Source organism: Bombus vosnesenskii, unplaced genomic scaffold, assembly GCF_011952255.1.
Source record: "Bombus vosnesenskii isolate JDL3184/JDL3185 unplaced genomic scaffold, Bvos_JDL3184-5_v1.1 scf7180000013298, whole genome shotgun sequence".
Lineage (NCBI taxonomy): Eukaryota > Metazoa > Arthropoda > Insecta > Hymenoptera > Apidae > Bombus > Bombus vosnesenskii.
In genome coordinates, this window is record NW_022882948.1 from 1,187,169 (window position 1) to 1,208,123 (window position 20,955).

The 20,955-nt window shown below is 32.2% G+C and overlaps 5 protein-coding genes across 10 annotated transcripts; 3 read left to right on the top strand and 2 right to left on the bottom strand.

Moving 5' to 3' along the window:
* Positions 1 to 737: 737 nt before the first annotated feature.
* Positions 738 to 1,926, top strand: LOC117233713 (2-iminobutanoate/2-iminopropanoate deaminase). Its single transcript, XM_033494266.1, has 5 exons — positions 738 to 899; positions 1,074 to 1,234; positions 1,404 to 1,472; positions 1,554 to 1,609; positions 1,690 to 1,926. The coding sequence occupies exons 1-5, from the start codon at positions 829 to 831 to the stop codon at positions 1,744 to 1,746; spliced, it is 414 nt and encodes a 137-aa protein (XP_033350157.1). The 5' UTR covers positions 738 to 828; the 3' UTR covers positions 1,747 to 1,926.
* A 992-nt stretch (positions 1,927 to 2,918) lies between these two features.
* On the top strand, positions 2,919 to 4,278 carry LOC117233712 (60S ribosomal protein L12). The gene is made up of 4 exons (XM_033494265.1): positions 2,919 to 3,082; positions 3,161 to 3,234; positions 3,419 to 3,809; positions 4,125 to 4,278. The coding sequence occupies exons 1-3, from the start codon at positions 3,046 to 3,048 to the stop codon at positions 3,803 to 3,805; spliced, it is 498 nt and encodes a 165-aa protein (XP_033350156.1). The 5' UTR covers positions 2,919 to 3,045; the 3' UTR covers positions 3,806 to 3,809; positions 4,125 to 4,278.
* A 489-nt stretch (positions 4,279 to 4,767) lies between these two features.
* LOC117233710 (derlin-1) lies at positions 4,768 to 5,900 on the bottom strand. Its single transcript, XM_033494258.1, has 2 exons — positions 5,346 to 5,900; positions 4,768 to 5,252 (listed from the first exon to the last, which is right to left on the bottom strand). The coding sequence occupies exons 1-2, from the start codon at positions 5,782 to 5,784 to the stop codon at positions 4,939 to 4,941; spliced, it is 753 nt and encodes a 250-aa protein (XP_033350149.1). The 5' UTR covers positions 5,785 to 5,900; the 3' UTR covers positions 4,768 to 4,938.
* Positions 5,901 to 6,301: 401 nt separating this feature from the next.
* Positions 6,302 to 8,311, bottom strand: LOC117233708 (translocon-associated protein subunit alpha). The gene is made up of 5 exons (XM_033494256.1): positions 8,031 to 8,311; positions 7,561 to 7,728; positions 7,223 to 7,482; positions 6,883 to 7,150; positions 6,302 to 6,808 (listed from the first exon to the last, which is right to left on the bottom strand). The coding sequence occupies exons 1-5, from the start codon at positions 8,092 to 8,094 to the stop codon at positions 6,741 to 6,743; spliced, it is 828 nt and encodes a 275-aa protein (XP_033350147.1). The 5' UTR covers positions 8,095 to 8,311; the 3' UTR covers positions 6,302 to 6,740.
* A 731-nt stretch (positions 8,312 to 9,042) lies between these two features.
* On the top strand, positions 9,043 to 20,913 carry LOC117233714. Of its 6 annotated transcripts, none has more exons than XR_004493373.1 (5): positions 9,043 to 9,134; positions 9,324 to 9,384; positions 9,749 to 9,820; positions 10,062 to 10,236; positions 17,936 to 19,442. XR_004493373.1 is itself a non-coding variant. In XM_033494268.1 (3 exons), the coding sequence occupies exons 1-3, from the start codon at positions 17,732 to 17,734 to the stop codon at positions 20,497 to 20,499; spliced, it is 237 nt and encodes a 78-aa protein (XP_033350159.1). In that variant the 5' UTR covers positions 17,681 to 17,731; the 3' UTR covers positions 20,500 to 20,913. The 6 variants fall into 6 exon arrangements, 3 of the variants coding, with proteins under 3 accessions (XP_033350159.1, XP_033350160.1, XP_033350158.1); XR_004493374.1 differs by lacking the exon at positions 17,936 to 19,442 and adding an exon at positions 16,394 to 16,598 and having other exon boundaries at positions 9,044 to 9,134; positions 10,062 to 10,180; XR_004493372.1 differs by lacking the exon at positions 17,936 to 19,442 and adding an exon at positions 19,801 to 20,906 and having other exon boundaries at positions 9,050 to 9,134; positions 10,062 to 10,180.
* The last annotated feature ends 42 nt before the right edge of the window (positions 20,914 to 20,955 follow it).

The following is a 20,955-nucleotide window of genomic DNA, read 5'->3' on the forward strand; positions in this document are numbered from 1 at the left end:
GAACAACAAATGACTGTCAGTTACCTATTGACAGAAATAATAAATATTTTAAAATGAAATATAAGCACTTATTTTTGTCTTATAAAATGTCCTTTTTGTATTTTATATCTTAAAGTTTGACTATGAAAACCTGGACAGCTCTGTATTTAACTGATAAATTATTTGACATACAATTTGCAGGATCATATTTAAGCTCATTAAATTATTTATTTATTACTTTCTTATTAAAAATCTAAACTCATAATAAAGTTATATCTAGGATAAGAGGTACATTATAAAGTTATATAAATTTATTTTCAGTACTTTCTATTTTTAATTGTGAAATTTTCTTAATAATCCCAATTCTATGTTATTTATCCTATAGATTAAGATTACTGCATAAAATTATGAAGTAGATCATAATAAATTTAGTAAAATATGCTCTTTACCAAGTTACAAAAATTAAATTTGAAATTTCTGTATAATTCATTGTATAAAGGTGTAACTTTCTTTTAAGTGTACAGGCTATGATTTTATGTACAAAACAAATATGAAAATATATTTAGAAATATGTGTATTATTTTTTCTGTTTTGTATGTATTTATAAAAATTAATTACAGTAGTTATATTCAAAAATATATTGTAATAATTTTCTTCTGAAAATTATATCTTAAGGAAGAATTGAATTATTGAACGCAAGATACGGTATCTCCCGTAATAAGAGGTTAAAAGTTTATCAAAAATCAAATATTCGTAAATAAGAAGTTATATATATATATATATACGACACAACAGTTAAGTTGAGATCAAGTAATGAATGTGTTTTAAACTGGGAAAGAGAACATAAAGATGGCATCTCAGAAGATTATAAGAAAAATAATATCATCTTCATTAGGTCCAAAACCTATTGGACCATATAAGTAAGCTATAATATATTTTTCCAATTATTTAGAATTTGTCAAGTCTTACATTATATACATAATATTTCTCATTTATTTAGATCAAAAATAGAATCTTCCTAATACAATAGAATATATATGTAATTACAATACATGAAATTATCTAATTACAATGTAACTAATTTTGTTTGATAGCCAAGCAGTACTTGTAGATCATACTTTATATTTGTCTGGATCTCTTGGTGTTGATGTTAAAACTGGAAAACTTGTTGCTGGAGGTGCTGCTGTAGAAGCTCGTCAAGCTCTTATAAATATGGGTCACATTTTAAAGGAAGCTGGATCTAATTACGACAAAGGTTTCATTTATTTAAAATTTTTTTTATTTTCTAATTTGTTAATTTATATTTTTCAATTCTGAAACGATCGAGAAATATGATATGATAAACATTATCAGCAGTGATTAATAATTTTAATAATTAATTTTATTAAACATTAATAATATTTACTCTTTATATTTATTTACAGTCGTTAAAACAACAATTTTCTTACAAGATATTAATGAGTTTAGTGATGTAAATGAAGTCTACAAAGAATGTAAGATTTAATTTATAGTTTTCGTTATATAAGTGTACGTTATATTTGTGTACATATCCACGCACCATTTTTTTCCTTTAGTTTTTAAGGAGAACTATCCAGCTAGATCTACATTTCAAGTTGGAAAGTTACCAATGGTAAGAAGTAATGCACATATGAATATATACATATAATTCAAAATCTAACCGCTAACGTTAAACATAAAATGTTGCTGTAGGGTGCAAAATTTGAAATTGAAGCTATTGCTGTTGTTGGCGAGGTAGAAACAATTTGAATATTACAAGCAAAATTAATTTAAATTTTATATATTAATGAAATATGTTTACATCTAAGAATTTAAATATTATTTCGAATTTACTATTTTTATGTATGATGCTTTTATGATTATATTAATAACAATTTGGTTCTTTTACCATATGTATATTTAAATATAAGTTTATTTCTTAAAAACAAATAATGGGAAATAGTAATGGGAAATATCTTTCATAAATTATATTAAATATTTTTGTACTATTGAAGAACCTTAGAAATAAATATTTTTGGGAAGTTTCCTCTAATATTTTGCTTTGTACAGGACATATAAAAAAAAAAATAAAAAACGTAAAATAATGAATGTTAATAGTAACCTGATCAAAGTCACCAAATATTTCATATAACATTGACATAAAAATTAAATTTATAAAAAACACACTTAATAGTAATTCATCACAAGAAATAGTACTTTTTAATTAATATCAGGTGTAGCAAAAGAAGAATTTTTATATGTTGTAAATAAATTATATTACTTTATAAAAAAGAAAGAAAACATTTATGTATTTTCATAATAATTTATAATGCTATGACAAAAGTGTAACGATAAATGTAACTTTTATCTCGTAAAATAAAAATAAAATCGTGAATATTGTAAGAATATTATATTTAAAATGTTTGAGTTTAAATATGTCATTGTAATAAATAAACAAAAACGTATCCTAACGAACAATACGAATGAATATGAATGATTAAAGAATAGATATGGACAACAACCAAACATAGCGGCAGATATGAATAGTATTGTTACATAAAGGGTGGTCCGTCATTTATGATACAAATGTGGTTAGACAGATTCTATGGCTCAAAATAAGACGAAGATCAAAAATAATAAAATCGCGTTGAGAACTTCGTTTGTGAAAAATCGAGTTTGAAAATTCATGAAGTGTATGTGAATACGAACAACCATTTCATAAAACTGCAGGAGGTGGTATCCAATTTCTATTACGCTTTGTAGTACCCAAATCAGTAGACTGTAGTCGATGTTTGTAGCGTATTAAAATGTTTTAGGAATATTTTAATAAATTGTAAAGGCGCATCCGCATTGTTCTATTATTATTACTATGGTGTGTTATTATGTCACAATTAGACGACTTGAATGTAAATCTACGTTGAGTTATATAGTTCATGTTACAGCAGTTCTACATACCTCGATTTCACAACCGCTTTCACTCTTTTCGAACGAGATTTACCACGTGTTGGTGTCGTTCCTATTTCTTTTATTCGATTGTGTCTCATTTTGCATATTAACGTTATCATCACGATGCCACCTAAATTTGATCCAAATGAAATCAAGATAGGTATATTTTTAATATTTCATTTTAATATGTATTACAAGAGTGTAAAATTTCCTCACATATGCATATTTGTTTCAATAGTCTATCTAAGATGCGTTGGAGGTGAAGTAGGAGCAACTTCATCTCTGGCTCCAAAAATTGGTCCACTCGGTTTAGTAAGATTCTATTTTATAAATTTAAATTATTTATGAATAATATTTCTTCTAACTTTTTGATAAATTATTCTATTTTATATTTGTAAATATTAACCTTCCTCTTTCATTGTTTGATTCTATTTTACGTTCTATTAATAAATAAAAAACATTTATATAGTGCTTAAATATTGGTTTATATTTATAGTCTCCCAAGAAAGTTGGTGATGATATCGCCAAGGCTACCAGTGACTGGAAGGGTTTGAAAATTACCGTCCAGTTAACAATTCAGAACAGACAAGCTACAATTACGGTGGTTCCATCTGCTGCATCCTTAATAATTAAAGCTTTGAAGGAGCCACCTAGGGACCGAAAAAGGCAGAAGAATATAAAACACAATGGAAATTTATCATTTGATGATATTGTTTCCATTGCTCGATCAATGAGACCGAGGTCTATGGCAAAGTACCTTAGTGGTACTGTGAAGGAGATATTAGGTACATGTCAATCAGTTGGATGTACTGTTGAAGGTAAACCACCACGAGAACTTATCGAAGAAATTAATGGTGGAAGGCTCCAAGTCCCAGATGAATAATATGGTAAGTTTAGAGCTCCTTGCCAATATTTTCAGCACAATGTCCCATTTTATCAAATATTAGAGTTTATTATACAACTAAAATGATGGATAACTAAATAAATAAATGATATTTATATTGTTACGTAAAGTATTTGCTTCGAGCTCTGGGTAGGGGTTAGCATCCCATCCACCTGATAGCCGTAACAATTTATAACGTTGTTACAGACTATCGGGAATATTGCTACTGAGGAGAAAACCTCAATAAAAAGTCATCATTTAATATATCATACATATGTAGTATTTTAATTATAAAAGTTTTATGTTCCCATTGTTTCAGATTTATCATAAGGAGTAAAAAATAAAACATTTTTAATATGAATGTGTTGTATTTTTATGTATGTTCCCTCCTTTTAAGGATATAAATAAATTAAAAATGTTTTAATATATCATATACCTTGTACACAATGAATATATATCATACATCCACATAACATACTCTTATTACATTTATTTAATGTTAGATATACTAATTATAATATGTAACAAATATGTTATGTAGTTAGAATAATTTGTGTGCAAATACTATACTAAAAATGATTTTCAAACATAATGTTATTATTTATTTTCATTCATATAAAATCTATCTTTACTTTAGATTTGACTGTTTCCTTTTATAAATTAATTTTTTACAATTTTTATTGCCAAAATTTAAAGTATACTAAACTACGAGGAAATTTAAAATCATTAAATCACTTTATGTATTCAATGTATTTACTAGTGAAGGTAGCTATATATTTCTAAGGAAGTCATGATCAATTAAAAATTTTTCAAGTATTAATATGATTACTTTGTTATATTACGTATAAAAAAAATATTTATAATCTATGAAATTCAGATATAAAATTGCAAATATCAACAGATTTTAAAACGAATAAAACACTATTATTTCATCACTATTGAAATATATTCTGTACTTTGAGTTTCCATATTAAGTGCATTTATTGTTGAGAAATTTTTTAAAACATTAGAAACCAAAATTACTTGTACATTCTTTACACATGTCTTAATGAAACTAGTTAAATTAAAACAGTGGAGAACAATGGAAAAGATTTTAATATCAAATGACATTTCTCTATAATAGGTTTAACAATTCAGTCTCCTAAAACATATCCTCGTCCCCAATTATGACCACCAAATGTATTTCTAGCTTGTTGTGTTTGTGTTCTTTGCATAGGAGCAGCTCCAAACCATCTGATATTACCTCTTTGAGATGGAAAATAAGATTCAAGAATTTTTGGAGTATTTAATAATTCAGGTCCACCGAGTTCTTGAGGATATTTGAATTTTAAAAACACATAAAGATGCCCCACTAGAATACCAAAAAGTTCCATCATGCCACCTCCAGAGATAATGAGATTAAATGCAAACAATACCCATGGCAAGTATACTGCTTTAAATTGTGTACCTGTTGATTTATAGAAACATACAATTAATATAAGATACGATAGAATGACTGACAAATTTATAGCCTTATGCTTATAAAAAGAAAAATACATACCAAACCAGAAATTAACAATAGCATCTTTATTCAATTGACACCAAACGTATAATATGCTGAGTACCATAGGATCCATAAGAATATGTAATTCACCAATAACTCCTATGATAACGCAGCATATCCAGTTGAATAAGAGTAAGAAACAATAATCTGCTGGTCGTCCATCGTATTCTCCACGTTCTAACCTCAACGAATAATTATATAAGAAATAACAGTTAATCAAAAAATGAAATCCCGAACCCCGATTTAAAGGGTAGAAAAACACACTGGTGGCTGCTCTCCAAATTTCAAAATTGTTTATAAACCGATCGTTTATAAGTATTAGTGAAGTCGGATTTATTAACCCGAATCTTCCAACTAACGTGCAAACTATTGTACATAATAGCCAATATCTTGTAAAAATTGGTAAAGAATTAATCCAATTCCTTACGTCTGACATTTTTGTAATTTTTACGTTAATATAATAATTAATATGTATAACACCAAATTCGACACGTACGTACAACTCAGTATGACAATGTATGACGTGTGATTATTTAGTGACTAAACAACGACACAACGTAGACTAGGTTAGGACATACAATAACAGAATGGTGCTAGTAAGAATTCTAAATTTCTATACTTATTAAGAATTAGTAAGTAAGAATTTCTATACTTATTCTTTCAATATTTAAGAACAAAAAATGTAAAAGAAGATACAAAATTTTAATTCCATTTCAATTACAAAAAGAAAAAAATAGTATGAAGAAGATTTTGTAGAATTGTTCATATTTTCATGTTATAGTATAATTTCTTACAAAATTCTAAAACAAAAAATAAACGTTCTTAGAATTTACTTATATTAAATTTCTAATATAATTGTGAATTTATAAATAATACATAACTTATAAATACATATTAAAGCTTCTCCAGTAGTTACATTGTTATTATAAAGTTCTATATTACAAATACAAAAATAAATTATATAAAATTGTTTTTATTGATATAACAGCACTTCAAAAATGGTGATCAATAACAAAATTGACAGTGATTATAAAATGTACATGTATTCATATGATTATTTCATAGTAGTACTATATGAAAATTTTGTAATACTATTTATATGAAAGTTTCACATTTTAATTTTTGTTGTCCCTTTCTTTTCCACAGCATTATATAACATCAAGAATAAATTATAAAATTTATTTAGAAATGTTCCATTATAAGGTATAATGTTGTTTCTGATATTTTAGATGTACAATAATGATGTAGAGAGAGAGAGAGAGAGAGAGAGAGACTTTAATACAGTATGGATTGAAAAATGTGAAAATTTGTTACTAAAGAATTGTTACAGAATATAAAACCATACTTCCTATTTACACACGACAGCAGACAAACACACATATATTAACACAACTAATCATCAGCTGTTCTCTTAACTTTTCGTTGCCTAGGACTCTGTCTGGGCGTTTTAGGAGATTTATCTGTAAGGAAGATTTTTATGTAAAATGCTATTTTCTACATTTTATTTAAAGTAAACAAAATATGAGATACTTACTAATTCTATTTAATGTTTCTTTTGGTAACCAATCATAGTCTACATTATTAGGGTTCGATGTACCCACTTCGACAGGAGTTCTACGAGTATTAGAAGATCGAGATTTACGACCAAGAGATGAAAGAAGTTGCTGTCCTCCTACAAGTGTCAATATCACACATGCTGCCAGAAATACATATAAGAAAATTGTTTCTCCATCAAGACCATCATCTAATTCTATTATTTGCACTGTTTCATTATAAACAGCTTCACTAAAGCCAATACCATTCTGCAAAATTATGGACATTTGTCAATTTTTGCATCAATACTTTTAGAATGGAACATTAAATGTGTTACATACAGAATCTTTATAATTTAGATTAATATTAAAACCAAAAGGTCTTCCAGCAAGATTTTCTGATGGAATAAATGAATATGCTAATGTCGCTTCGTGTTTTGGTTTTACAATTTTGTTATATACAACAGTTGAAAAATTTTGGATATAAAAGTTAAAGTCCATTGCATAACGGAAAGAGGCATCCAAAGATTCAAGAATAAAATCAGATTCTCCTTTATTGGTGAAACCAACAAGAAATTCAACTAAATTTCCAGCTGGTAATTCTAGAAAAGTAAATAAATTACTAATTAATATTAATATTAAAAATATTAATAAGATTCCAAAAGGCTTATTATATATACCCAATGTTGATAATCCATTATAAACTGGTTTAGTAAATAATATAGTTGTATCAGCATCAGATGAAGCAGTGGTTGTTTCATCTTCTGGTTCTTCATCTGTTATCACAGAATTATCTTCTCCTTCAATATCCACGATATCATCTATATTTTCATCTTCTTGAGCATAAACTGTAATAAAAATTTAAAATACAAACAGGATTACTTATACATAAATAGTTACAAACATATGTAAAATAAAAAAACCAATTCAGTCAATATGATTTGAATTTATTATCTAAGATGTTAGTTCAAATTTACTAAATGACATTTGTAACGGTTGCATTAATTATATTTTCAATATAAATTATAGAAAAACTGGAAAAGAAAGGAAAGTAATTTTTTTATATCAATATATATTACATATGTGTAATACAAATATAAATCATAACGTATGAAACAAATATTAGTTGACGATTTTTATTATCCATTACCTTTATTCGTTGTGAAAGTAATTGCAGAAATAAAGAGTAATAAAAAAATGCTAAATTTCTCCATTTCGTTGCGCTGTTTCAAAACTAACTTTCCTGTTATGAAAACCGATTTATTCCACTTCTCGAACACTCACTTCAAATCAACACTCGACTACGGTGCTTCGAAATAACACAACCTGCTACCATCTCTGCCTGCGACGTGGAAGCACAGTAACGCAATCGTCAATCCTACAACGTGGAACATTAACGTAGCGTTGGCATTAAATAAAGAACATCACAAATGAAAGGTTTCATGTTGCCAATATACTAAATTGAATTACTAGGCTGCAGATTTGTGAACTTAAAGGTGCAAAAATCAACAGAGTAAAGATATAAAATGCAAAAATATATATAATATCCAAAGCAAAATATTCGTTACAATATTTAATAGATAAAACAAATTTCTGCGGTAAATATAAAACAATGAAATATAATATTTATAGAAAGATATATTTTCTGGCTACTTCGTTTTAAACCATGTATTTTTATATATTAAGTACTCTTACAATAAATTAGAGGGCGTTTGGGAACACATTCATTTCATGGAAAATTCGTACATATTCATTTTCTTCAGTAAATCTATATTATTCAAATTCTTAAGTCTTTAAGATTCAATTACATAAGAAGTATTCATGCATCTATTCAAATATCTATCTTTTCAAACAAAAGTAGAATTTCATTTGTATATAGTATCTTCGAGTATCTTTAGTAATTTTCTAAGTTGGTAATATATACATATATTTAATTAAATTCAAAAGATATATTATAATTCAAGTATTATTCTCAAACAATTAAGTACTTTTTATTCCTTAATTATAATTTCCTTTTGCTTGAAAAATTCAAGTGAAAATAAACCAAAGTGATTTTTAGAATTGTTCTTTACTCTTAAGCTGCTGTGCTATTGGTTCTTGCATGGTATTGGTTGCGCATGATATAATCCTGCGCAGTTGAAATGAGGAGTGGGAGACTGGCAGCCCCGAGCTAAGAATGTTAGTCAGTCGATTCGTTCGTCATTCGTCGCGTTTGCGTCGCATAGGATTGGTCATTTTTCGTTATAACATTCTGGTAAAATATTAAATAATATTATAGCAACTTAATTTTCTCTTTCAATAATGTTTATTATACGTTTTAATATATATATATTACTTTTTTATTACATTGCTTACTATATTACTTTTAATATATATTAAATGTATTAATAAAAAAGTATGTATTTTTTTAGATGAAATTGAAATAATCATGCTTTTGTTTCAGGAAATCTATCTATTATAATACATTACGACTAAATGGAAGAACAGTATTGCACATTACAGAGGTAATTATATTTATTTATTATTGCTTAGTCCCCGCCTTTCGGCTTTGGACAAGCTTTTGGTTTTACATCTCTTTTACCTATTTTGCTTCTTATATATCTACCTCCCCTCTTATCCACTCTATTATATTGTACTCCCTTAATTATTCTATCTCTAAAAACTAAAAACTAATAACTAAAAACTATTGCAACATCTTGTACTGCCCTTCCCTTCTCTATTATTGCTTTTAGTTCTGTTAGTCCTTCTCCAGTCTCATTTAGTGTTTTTTTGTATGTCCTTTTGTCCTTCTGTTATTTCGCATTCTTCTATTACATGTCTCAAGTCTTCTTCTTTTCTTTTACATAGTCTGCATCTATTTTGTTAAAGGTTGGCTTATTCCTTCTTCTTCTTGCTGTTCCCTGGAAAGGACAAGGTAGCTGTATTTCAAAAGTCAAGAATGTAAGTAATTTTGTATTTTGTACTTCATTTAATTTTATTACTTGTATTTTACATTAATTATCATTAATTAAAAAATAGAATTTTGTGAAAATTTAACAAATTAAAACATTTTATTTTTCTGAATTGAATATCGCTAAAATTTTGTTTGATACAGATAAAATTTGCATCATTTCACATTTCCCAAATAATTAATACTGTCTTTAAGAATAAATTACGTATAATATTGTACGCTTTCTTATAGGAGAATCTTCCAGCCTTCACCTCTTCTGTGGAACTCGACGATTCCTATTTAATGGCGGTTTTACGATGACTTGTCTTGGACTCCAGCAGTGTTAGTGACAACGTTCGTCACATCTAATCGTAAGTCGTATGCATTTTTGTTCCTTTGGTCATTCAATCGTGTCGTAGGATGGAAGGTTCAAATCTACACGGAATTTACTTTTGACGAGCATAACGAATAGAGAATTATATATTTTACTCGCGAGTAGCAGCACCGAATTAACCCCTTGCCGTGCTATTTAGCTAGACGAAATGCAGGCCCAACCTGTACAGGGTGTAGATCGTTAAATCAGCCACCGTGATGCGCGAGAAGGTCTCACATGCTTCCTTCTTGAGAATATCACGTTGCTATCAGTAGAATCTTCATTATTGTTTCCATATAAATTATTTATACTCTTCGTAGTTTTCCTTCTTCTTAGCATTACGTAAGGGTTTCAATTAAATTTTACTTCAAAAACCAAAGGGAGTACAATTTAGTTATTGACAATTGAAAATCGTCCAAAATATCCTTGCACTGAAGCAAATTTTACATTACATTTGCTCGAGTACATTTTACAATTACTTACATATATCGATATATTACGTATAACGTACGTATTACGTATACGTATCGATATATTACGAATAAATAAATAATGTTACTAAACAAATCTATGTAAATGAATTACGATTCAGCGAAGCTAATAAAATTGCAAAATTTGCATAGACCCGAATACAATGAAATCTCCATATAATCATGTATTTCTTAGTCGATTCATAACACGACCGTTACATCGTAAATAAACGACTTCGATAGAACAGACGATCGCATCATCTCGTCCTCGAATAAATTTCTTCCGCGCGAGACTTGCCTTATACTCGTGTGATTACTCAGTCACGTACAACGTACGTAGGAACTTTTTGAATAGGGAGATTGCATTGTATTATTCAAACGCAAAGGATTCGATATGGACAAAGAAACTAAGAGTTGTGAGAAGACCCAATGTCTAACGTTGCCGATGACTATAACCATACACTTTCAGAAGTAGCTACAGTTATTGACCAACGGTCCTTTACGTGATTTAAATATAGTGGAAAATCAATAGTTTCTGTAATATTGACGCATCGAGGAGAAATGTTTGGACGTACGGTAAGGAGTTCTCCAGGGAGTGACTCCTCCGCGGAACTTCTTCGACGAAGAGCGTTTCCGTTTCTTTCCATTAAAGCGGTTAACGTGACGTGCTGGGTACCGATAAGTCGGATAAAAGCAATGAAAATTATCATCGTGTCACATCGAACGTCCACATGTATGTAGCTACATGTGAATAGGATAACAGAGAGACACGAAAAATGATGTTACAGGATATAGGTATATATATACATATATGTATTATATATATGTATGGTACGTTCGTGTGAATAGAGAAAATCTTTGGTGACAATCTGGAGTCGGTGATGGGATAAAAGGTGCTATTTCAGTACCCCATATAACTTTGTTTCATCTTGAAGCAACAGTGTGTGCAATGTGTATTGTTTGTATATGGCAAGTATTAATGTGATTGCTCGGTCAATGAGACCGAGGTCTATGGCAAAGTATCTTAGTGGTACTGTTAAAGTCGCCCTTGGTTTAGTAAGATTCTATTTTCTGTAAAACACGCCATGTCTTGGCGTTTTGGGTTGAAAATTACAATTATGATAAAAATATCCCATTACGCTAATTTGTGCTTGTTTTGAAGATATCTCTTATTTTGCATTACACTTATATAATATACTTATATACTTATATTCTTGTAATACTAATTTTATAGCATTTATTATTAGTAACGTCATTGCATCTTTCCCGTTTTTCATACATGAATTAGTATCAATTGCTAAGTAATTATATCTATAATAAAGCAGTGAAACCATTCTTATATTTTACATGAATAGTAAATAAAAGTAGTGTACTACATCTTCTGGTGTATATATATACTCTATAACTCACTTTTATTCATACGTTACTTACGGTACATTGTGTAAGGCATAATCTGTATATCATATATATATATATATATATATATATATATATATATTTCAGTGTGCACGTATCGAATTGAATTCGCTGGTAGCGAAGTTACTATTGATATCTCACAGGGAGTGGTGTCGAGAAAGTAAGGCAGCTCGAGCAGCGAGAAGCAAATTATCTCTTACAAATTAAATAGATGAAGTAGACTAAAGTACAAGTCGTTCTCGATCGGTCCACCTGTTTCCATAATGAAGTTGTGTTGGTGCGCGGCCTCCATGTATGCTGCATTGCTTCTTTCCCATTTAATGAAGGTAAATTAAAAGCACCAATGATTGTATCACCTCTATATAATCTATTTACACGTGGGAGTATTATCCCGCGTTCACTAAATGAATGTGATGACAACGTCCTCTCGTCCAACTTTGCATAATTGTCTGTGTAAGTAATTATTTGATTTATTAGCTCGTCGCTAAAAAGTATCTTTAAAAAGGTCCAATGGTTGTTCAACGTTTGAGGGAGCCTGTGATCTTGTAGGTTCTTTGCCGGCTGTAGCTGCTTTGTCAATAGCACAAAGTATGTTTCGAATATTTTCCTTTTCTGCTGCTTAAAGTCTTCTTTCCTTTGTCACTTGGTTTCATCGTTGATATTCCCCCTCGTTAAAAAAAAATTTACTTCCACGGAAGATTGTATCAGTAAACTAAGTTACTCAGTAAAATTTTGCTCTAGTCAGTTAACTGATTTTCTCATTAACAATTGTCTTCAATTATGTTTATGTACAATTAAATAATACTCCAAGAATCATCTACACGGTATTGTTATTGTACAAAAATTTACAATAAAATATAGCAATTATCATTATTATCGATTCTACCGGTTAAGTCTTCCACTTTATTACCTGACTTCCTCATTGACTAAGATTTGGTTTAGAGTTGTCGATTATAATTCGTTTCAATAGAATAACATTGCACTTCCCTTGCGGTTCGGCCACATTCGTCACCATGTTTTCTAAATTAATGATTCTATTCAAGTACTTATTTATACAAACATGCATTTAACAATGTTACATTCTTTTGCTTTGATGGAAATGTAGATTTTGTAGAATGTTGAAGAGCTTGTGAATTTCTTATAAACATTGGGATAAACTTTTTTTTTTTTTTCGTGGAGGAAACCTTCATAGGCGCCCCGCGCCCTCCGGGGAGAGGGCGCTGGGTAGTGCCGGATTCGTACCGGCTAAAACCTCCACGATGGCCTGTCCTGACGCCTGAGTCGAGATGCACCCGGGATCTCTCCCGAATTACTACCGGTTACCCCCGGGCGTCTATCTCTCCTTTTTTGTCGAAGGGAGGCGTCCTGCTCTTCTTGGACCGCTGGGGGGGGGGCACGCCCCCTAGCGCCTCGCTCCTGCTGCGTCATCCTGGGGACCCCGTCCCCTGACGCCTCTTCCTGGTTCTTCGCGCTCCTACGGTGGCCGCGGCGGCGCCGGTGGCGGCGTCGCGCCCCTGCGGCGCGTTGTGTTCCTCGGGCGCTGCGATGTCCTGGACGGATCGCGAGCTCGCTCCCGGTTTCTTTCCGCCCGCTCCTTCGCCAGCATGACCTGCTCGCAGTAGGTGCGGATGGCGGCGAACTCCTGGCGCCCTCTGAGCATGGCCGCGACGACCGCTTCGGGGGCTAAGCTCTCGCCGATTTCGAGCCGTAGGACGCGTCGTGGTTCCGCCCACGCCGGACAGAACTCCAGCGTGTGTTGCGCCGTGTCCTCCTCTTCCTTGCAGTGGTGGCAGACGGACGTCGTCTCTCGCCGAATCCTTAGCAGGTACTCACCGAACACTCCGTGGCCGGTGAGCACCTGCGTCATCCTGAAGAAACATTGGGATAAACTGGTCGAAAATTACCAGTTCAGGAGATGTTTTAAATAAATAACCGTACATTTTACGATACAGTCAACGATAAGCGATGCAGTATTTAAGTGTTTTTTACATTTTACAAACTCAATCAAATACATCAAATGAATCATTGAAAAAATCGTATTTGCTGCGTTCAAGTCAAGATTTTCAAAAATATAAATACATGTAACTCCTATGATACTTCTCTGTCTCATACAAGTTCTGCCTCCGGCTTGCAAGATGACCAAGATGAATCGTCTTTTAACTAGTTCACCCGATTAAGATACAAAAATATTAATTACTTCGGACGCAAAGAATTTTGTTCTTGAATCTTTCCTATCGAGAGTCAAGGCTCAAGAATGAAGAGTCAAGGCTCAAGAATGAAGAGTCAAGCTTCAAGAATGAAGAGTCAAGGCTCAAGAATGAAGAGTCAAGACTCAAGGGTGAAGAGTCAAGGCTCAAGGATTAAGAGTCAAGGCTCAAGAATGAAGAGTCAAGCCTCAAGAATGAAGAGTCAAGGGTGAAGAGTCAAGGCTCAAGGATTAAGAGTCAAGGCTCAAGAATGAAGAGTCAAGCCTCAAGAATGAAGAGTCGAGGCTCAAGAATGAAGAGTCAGGATTCAACAATGAAGAGTCAAGCAGCAGTCGATTCAAGATGACTTCAATCTTTTGATTGAAGCCTCGAATCGGGATGATATTCCTGTTGGACATGGCTAACACCCTGATGCGTCGAGTAGTAATAACTATATGTATTATAGTTTCAAGTGAGTCTATCGTTCGCAAGAAAATTATGACTGAAATATTACTACTACGATGAAATCCTGTTTGTTTATGGGATACTTTTCGTAGCTCAATGTTTGCACTTATGAGATTTACTGTCACTGTTGATATTACTGATGATTATTAATCAGTAAGGAAATAACTTTCGGCAATTCCAAGATAGAATAATATAATACAACAACTTGGCATTGAAGCAATTCATTGGAGCTATGATTTAAGAATTCTTAGTTTTTTTATTCTGTATAAATGACTAACAAACACACAAATAACACAACGGATATGTTTCTTACAATCATATATAACAAATAACTTAAAATATCTTTGCCACGATCAACGTTATTAAACAATCTTAGGAGAGATCAAATGCAGAATTTTCCTGCATTAGACAGATCAAATAATTTTAACCAAACTATTGTGGCGTCATGGTTGATTAATTACAATCAATCGCGTGATAATGAAATTATCATATGTTGCGTAAGAATACTTGAAGCTTCTATCGATTGGAATGGCTGTTTAGTTTCCCAAAGAAGCAAGAGGAAGCAACTTGAAGATGCCACAAATTCGGCTTTTCTTTGAAGAGTCAAAGGAGAAGATCGAAGATGAGTATACAAGTAAAATTCTACTTCACAGAAAATTGTGATTATTAATTAAGAATATTGTTATCCACTACAACGAAGAAAAGAATGACGAGACAAATAATATTGTTATCGGCTGGAATACTTTTTTTTCGTTCTTCGAAACCATCATCGGATTCGAGACATGATATTGACTCTCAAAATAATACAATACTTACTACAATACCTGACACAGTTGATTGTCACCTCTGGTCACTCGACCTGTGATGATATACAATTTATTACATATACATGTACTATATGAATATTTGCAGAGAAAAGGATTAATAAATAAATTGATAAAAATCCTGCAGGGCACAGAGAAACACAATTTACTCTGAAAAATGCAAGAATAGTAATAGTAATAGGGCCAAGATTAGAGATTTAAAAATCATAGCGGAGACATGCGTAAACAACAGCAAAGCTTCCAAATTTTTTCAAGTAGGAGCAGTACGTTCTATGATTCATTGGACACATTAAACACACGATAGGGAATTCTCATAACACATACACTCGAAATATAGTATTGTCAAAAATTTGGAATCATTGTGTATCCTACAGAAGTCATAGCAGTAAGAAAAGAAAAATTAAAAAGCTGTTTGATAAAAAATTTGATCGAAAATAAGGACACTGTTGATGTTTATAATATTAATTTCGAAATAAGAATAAAATTAACAAAATATATTTATATATTATAAACATATAAATTAACAAATATATATTATATATGTCATCATATAAATATATATATATGTGGCCAAAGTTCAGGAAAGCTGTGCGTAAATCAGACGACAGATTGCCATTTTCAAACGTAATTCGTGATTGATCACACTTTAATGAAATTGTTCCTAAAATCCAGTGTTATCAAGCTAAACGAATTTTATATCATAAGGCAGAACAAAATAAAAAATTTTGATCTGCCTTATTATAGAAGAATCATTTAATTTCTTTGTATGTATCACAATAACGTGATTCTTAGACACATACAGACATTACGTTGCACAGACATTAACCGTAGTGTAATTAACAAATTTCAGAAATTTCAGAAGATTGGTTATTAGCAGAAGAATGTGACGATTTCCAAATTTCGAAAATCGCCAATAAATTGCAAAATGATCAGGTTTAGAAGATATGGCGAATATTTATCATAAAATACAATGAAAAGGCAAAGCCCTCTACTTGCCCTATGACGGATCGGTACCAACAGGACGCCGACAGGTCGAGGCATCAACGCGGTCGTAACACCTCCCGGGCGATCCGCAGGTACCAACCGCCAACACCAGAGGGCTACTACGACGACGAGTCTGTCTGTCTCGCTAGCGGTCGAATATACGGGCGCACGATACAAATACCGCACCTAGCGAGACTCCCTCTACGTCTAAGACAGGGACTACTGGGCATAGCCTTACTGACGAGTCCACCGGTAGTCCCAGGACGAAACGCGAATTCCCTTTTCACCTGGCAGCAACTATAACACCTCGTACAAACATAACGGGCAAGTTAAGCGGCAAAAGCGATTTGAAAGAAGAATATGTTATTGTATTGCTTTTATTAAATTTGTATACTCATCATACTCCTAAAATAGATTCCCTTTAGTACCGTTAAAGCACTTCAGTCTGTTATATTTCTATTCGGCAGTCCTCGCCGAGTAATAGCGGATCAAGAGAAATGTTTTACGGATAGAGATTTCTGTCAAGGTAAACACTAAACTCTACTTAATCTCAACCGATGCGAGTAGAGCCAACGGACATTTGAGAAAAATGCCAGATAGTTGTATTCCTGCTGAATTGGATGTCTGTAGTGATGACAGGAACAGTGACAATGATGATATGAGTACCTCAATCTCGGAAGATCATTAGCACTATGACCATAACATTTGACAGAGTAAGTTCACACGCGCCAGGGGCGACAATGTTACGAAGCTCAGTGAGATCGTGGGATCTAGAAAAACGAAATTCATTTGGCTACGAAATTGAGAATGGTCATGGAATCATGTCATTACTACCAGACTGATAATCCACAGGATGCAACTAGCGCTTTAAATACTAATCATAATACTACTGACTTTTGCTTTCTTTTATTTTTGTTATCAATCCGATCAAAATTTTTGTTGTTGAACTGGACCCTTGGCTTATTTGGACATTTAGTTAAATTTATAAAAAACATCAGTTGTATCGAGTCTAATGTTGAGAAAACTCGATATCGATGTTTGCGATAGCGCAAATCAATTTATTTAAAATATCTCCTGATATTCTGTTTCTTTCTTAGCTACATATTTATCTCAATATTTTTTTGTACAAAAATCGATTCAATTTATGTAAACAGAAAGAATGAAAAAATAATAGTTATGAATCTCCATTGAAAAAATAATGTAAATGTTAAATGTAATAAATGTTTCCGCGGTGAATGCCATGCTTTGTAGTCTGCTGCTTCTTGCAAGTGAACCATCTTACACTGACATGTCTTACGATGACATGTCTTGGACTTCAGCAGTGTTAGTGACAACGTTCGTCACATCTAATCGTAAGTCGTATGCATTTTTGTTCCTTTGGTCATTCAATGGTGTCGTAGGATGGAAGGTCCAAATCTACACGGAATTTACTGGTTGTATTATATTGAACTTTTGACGAGCATAATGAATAGAGAATATATATTTTACTCGTGAGTAGCAGCACCGAATTAAAGCAAAGCCATTATAATTAAGGATGCAGCAGTTGGAACCACCGTAATTGTAGCTTGTCTGTTCTTTATTGTTAACTGGATGGTTATTTTCAAACCCTTCGATAAGATCTCATGGTGGTCTACTTTCAACGGTACATCCAATAGATCGACAGGTACCTAAAATCTCTTTCACAGTACCACTAGAGTACTTTGCCATAGGACCTCGGTCTCATTGACCGAGCAGTGGAAACAATATCATCAAATGATAAATCTCCAATGTGTTTTATATTGTTCTGTCTTCTTCAGTCCCTAGGTGGCTCCTTCAGAGCCTTGATAACTAAGGATGCAGCAGATGGAACCACCGCAATTGTACTTTTGTTTATTGTTAACTGGATGGTTATTCTCAAACCCTTCCGGTCACTACTCGTAGCTTTGGCGAATGTCATGCTTTGTAGTCTGATGCTTCTTGGATGTGAACCATCTTGCACTGAACTTGTTGTACATGCAGCCAACGAGCATTGAAGAAAGAGAGGTAACTTTGAACACTGTGTATTTTGAACGTCTGCGTTCTAATTGCGTGCCAGCAGAATTGGTGACTTCAATAAAGATAAAAGAGAGCTGATTACGACGAATGGTGTTGACGTTGACATCAAAGTACATTACGATGTAATAATATATAACTGCTAAATAATAGAAGAAATCTTCCAAGAATCGATCATAATCCGCCTTCATAGAATTATATTGCAGAATACCATGCCAATATTAAAAATCGTAAACGGTGAAATATTTTTTCTTGCCTTTCTGGTGACGAATGATTTAACGCATTGAGGAAGTCACTTTTCGATTGTCTTGGACTGATTGTAGTTTAAGAATTTGTTTTTTAAAAAGATAAATAGATGGATTAAAATAGACTAATCCCATTTGATCTATAAAGTAATGATGAACAACTAGCCATAGCATTCTTCTTTGTTTCACAAATTTTTTCTAGTTCCCTTTTGTTCCCGCGTAAAGCGCCAATCAGTGTGATTCTTTTTATAGTAATTTAAATACCAGCGGTAAGCTTGTTAAATGTTGTCCGTTGTTATGGTTCTTCCCTTCAAAGCATACGTTTCGATAAATTTCAGTATGACAAATTGACTTAGAGGTCGTGATGTACTCATTGCTTCGAGGAAATACTGTTTATTAACAATTTATTATCGCTATGAACACCCTGTATCCCATGACCGCCACGATACGCACGTGAGTTATAATAACCGAGTCAGGTGTTACTTGCGCGAAGACGGTGAACGACGCAGAAGAAGGCAGATCGTAAGGCGATAAGCGCGTTTATATACTCACGGATCTCTCCTTTGGTAACACTAAATAGCGACGCTACCGTGGTTTGATTGCTTAAGGGGGGGGATAAGGTTTAAAAATTTCTTTTTGCATTTTTTTTTATTTTTTTAATTGAATGCATAACATCTTAAACATCTTGTTATAATATATATCTTTAGAATGTACGGATGAGTAGTGCCGACAAGCTTGATAATGCTACTGGCAGATATTCCCATTTTCGGCTTACTTAAAAGTTTTCTTAAAAGGGATAAACGATTCTGATATTTCACTAGCTTATTGTATTTATTCTTCAGTTTTATTTAATCCAACAAATTTATTCTATTTGTTTAATCCTAATAAATTTATTATACATATTACTTAGTTTGATTTAATTCAAATTCCTCCACAACCAACTCTGAAATGTAATTGTCATAATTTAAAGAGGAAATGTAATTGTTATAATTTAAAGAGGAAGCTGCTCTTGACGACAGCGGATGGAGTTCCTCAGGACGAGGAGAACCCACGCGTTCGCGAATAGGTGAGTTGGAAGGTGAGAAATTTATTTCTGTTATATTCTTTTTGTCTTGTATCGTCTCTCGTTCCTTTCGGATCCGCTCGCCCCCTTTCTTTATTTCGGCTAAGAGGAGTTTTCTGAACCAACGTACCGACAGCTTTCTATTGTTGTGACTCCATATGCACATGTTCCATGTACTTGGTATCCGTGTATAACTATGTCTACCGCCGTTTTGATTAATTTCAATGTAAATAGAATGTCAATTATGGTTGCAGTAACCGTTCCAAAATTCCATAAATTCATTCCAAAATTTTGTCGCTTCTCGCGCTATAGTCCATTAAAAGAATATGACGGTCGAAATGGCCTAACGCAGAAGTAGCTTAGAAGCTCTGTACGACTCTGAGTGGTAGGATGGAAGCACTCCGTCCAATGGACCATAAAATTTCTTTTCCTCTGCTTGTTTACGATAAGTAACTCACATGCAATACGTATAAAAGATTTAGATCGTTCGCGTGTTTCTATAGCCGATGATCTTAATTCGTATGTTCCTCGGTTGGTCGTTGCGAACATGAACTAGTTTGTTTGTTTATGTGTATTTTATAATGTGGTTCCCTTTACATTAATTTTAACATTGTTATTTCTCAAGATATCTAGTACCTTATGGGGACCTGTGCACTAGTCTGAAAATTTACCTTCACTGGATCAAGGTGTAGATCAATCAGAATCAAGAGCGTGTACATGTGTTTTCATATCTTTCTTGCGAATACGTGATCATCAATGATCTAGCATTGTCCAGGGGGAATTCCGTATAGTAGAATCACGAATACCTTGTATCTAAGAACTTTATGGAATCTTGTTAAGTCTTTCGTATCCCTATTACCTTCTTCTAAAAGCGGAATTTCCTTCGGACAAATCACGTAACACATATATACATACACATATATACAAGCTCAGATAAGAAACTTAAAAAGTGACCTTTATCTTTTTTAATCGCATTATTTTTTTCAAAAATTTTTGTACGCTTCATTTAGTAGACTGATCCTTTAAAAAAAAAAAAAAGAAAAGAAAAAATTAAAATCTGGTCCTATTGTTAAAAAGTTATTCTATTTT

Bases quoted from the DNA above. Each gene is read 5' to 3' on its own strand.
- LOC117233713 (XM_033494266.1), top strand. From the start codon at position 829: ATGGCATCTCAGAAGATTATAAGAAAAATAATATCATCTTCATTAGGT. The intron at 900-1,073 runs GTAAGCTATAAT...TTTGTTTGATAG, and splicing joins AAACCTATTGGACCATATAA to CCAAGCAGTACTTGTAGATC. The intron at 1,473-1,553 runs GTAAGATTTAAT...TTTTTCCTTTAG, and splicing joins AAATGAAGTCTACAAAGAAT to TTTTTAAGGAGAACTATCCA.
- LOC117233712 (XM_033494265.1), top strand. From the start codon at position 3,046: ATGCCACCTAAATTTGATCCAAATGAAATCAAGATAG. The intron at 3,083-3,160 runs GTATATTTTTAA...TTGTTTCAATAG, and splicing joins TCCAAATGAAATCAAGATAG to TCTATCTAAGATGCGTTGGA. The intron at 3,235-3,418 runs GTAAGATTCTAT...TTATATTTATAG, and splicing joins AAATTGGTCCACTCGGTTTA to TCTCCCAAGAAAGTTGGTGA.
- LOC117233710 (XM_033494258.1), bottom strand. From the start codon at position 5,784: ATGTCAGACGTAAGGAATTGGATTAATTCTTTACCAATTTTTACAAGA. The intron at 5,253-5,345 runs GTATGTATTTTT...ATAAATCAACAG, and splicing joins TATTGTTAATTTCTGGTTTG to GTACACAATTTAAAGCAGTA.
- LOC117233708 (XM_033494256.1), bottom strand. From the start codon at position 8,094: ATGGAGAAATTTAGCATTTTTTTATTACTCTTTATTTCTGCAATTACT. The intron at 7,483-7,560 runs GTATATATAATA...TTACTTTTCTAG, and splicing joins TAATGGATTATCAACATTGG to AATTACCAGCTGGAAATTTA. The intron at 7,151-7,222 runs GTATGTAACACA...ATAATTTTGCAG, and splicing joins ATCTAAATTATAAAGATTCT to AATGGTATTGGCTTTAGTGA.
- LOC117233714 (XM_033494267.1), top strand. From the start codon at position 17,732: ATGTTAAATGTAATAAATGTTTCCGCGGTGAATGCCATGCTTTGTAGT. The intron at 17,880-19,800 runs GTAAGTCGTATG...TATAATTTAAAG, and splicing joins AACGTTCGTCACATCTAATC to AGGAAGCTGCTCTTGACGAC.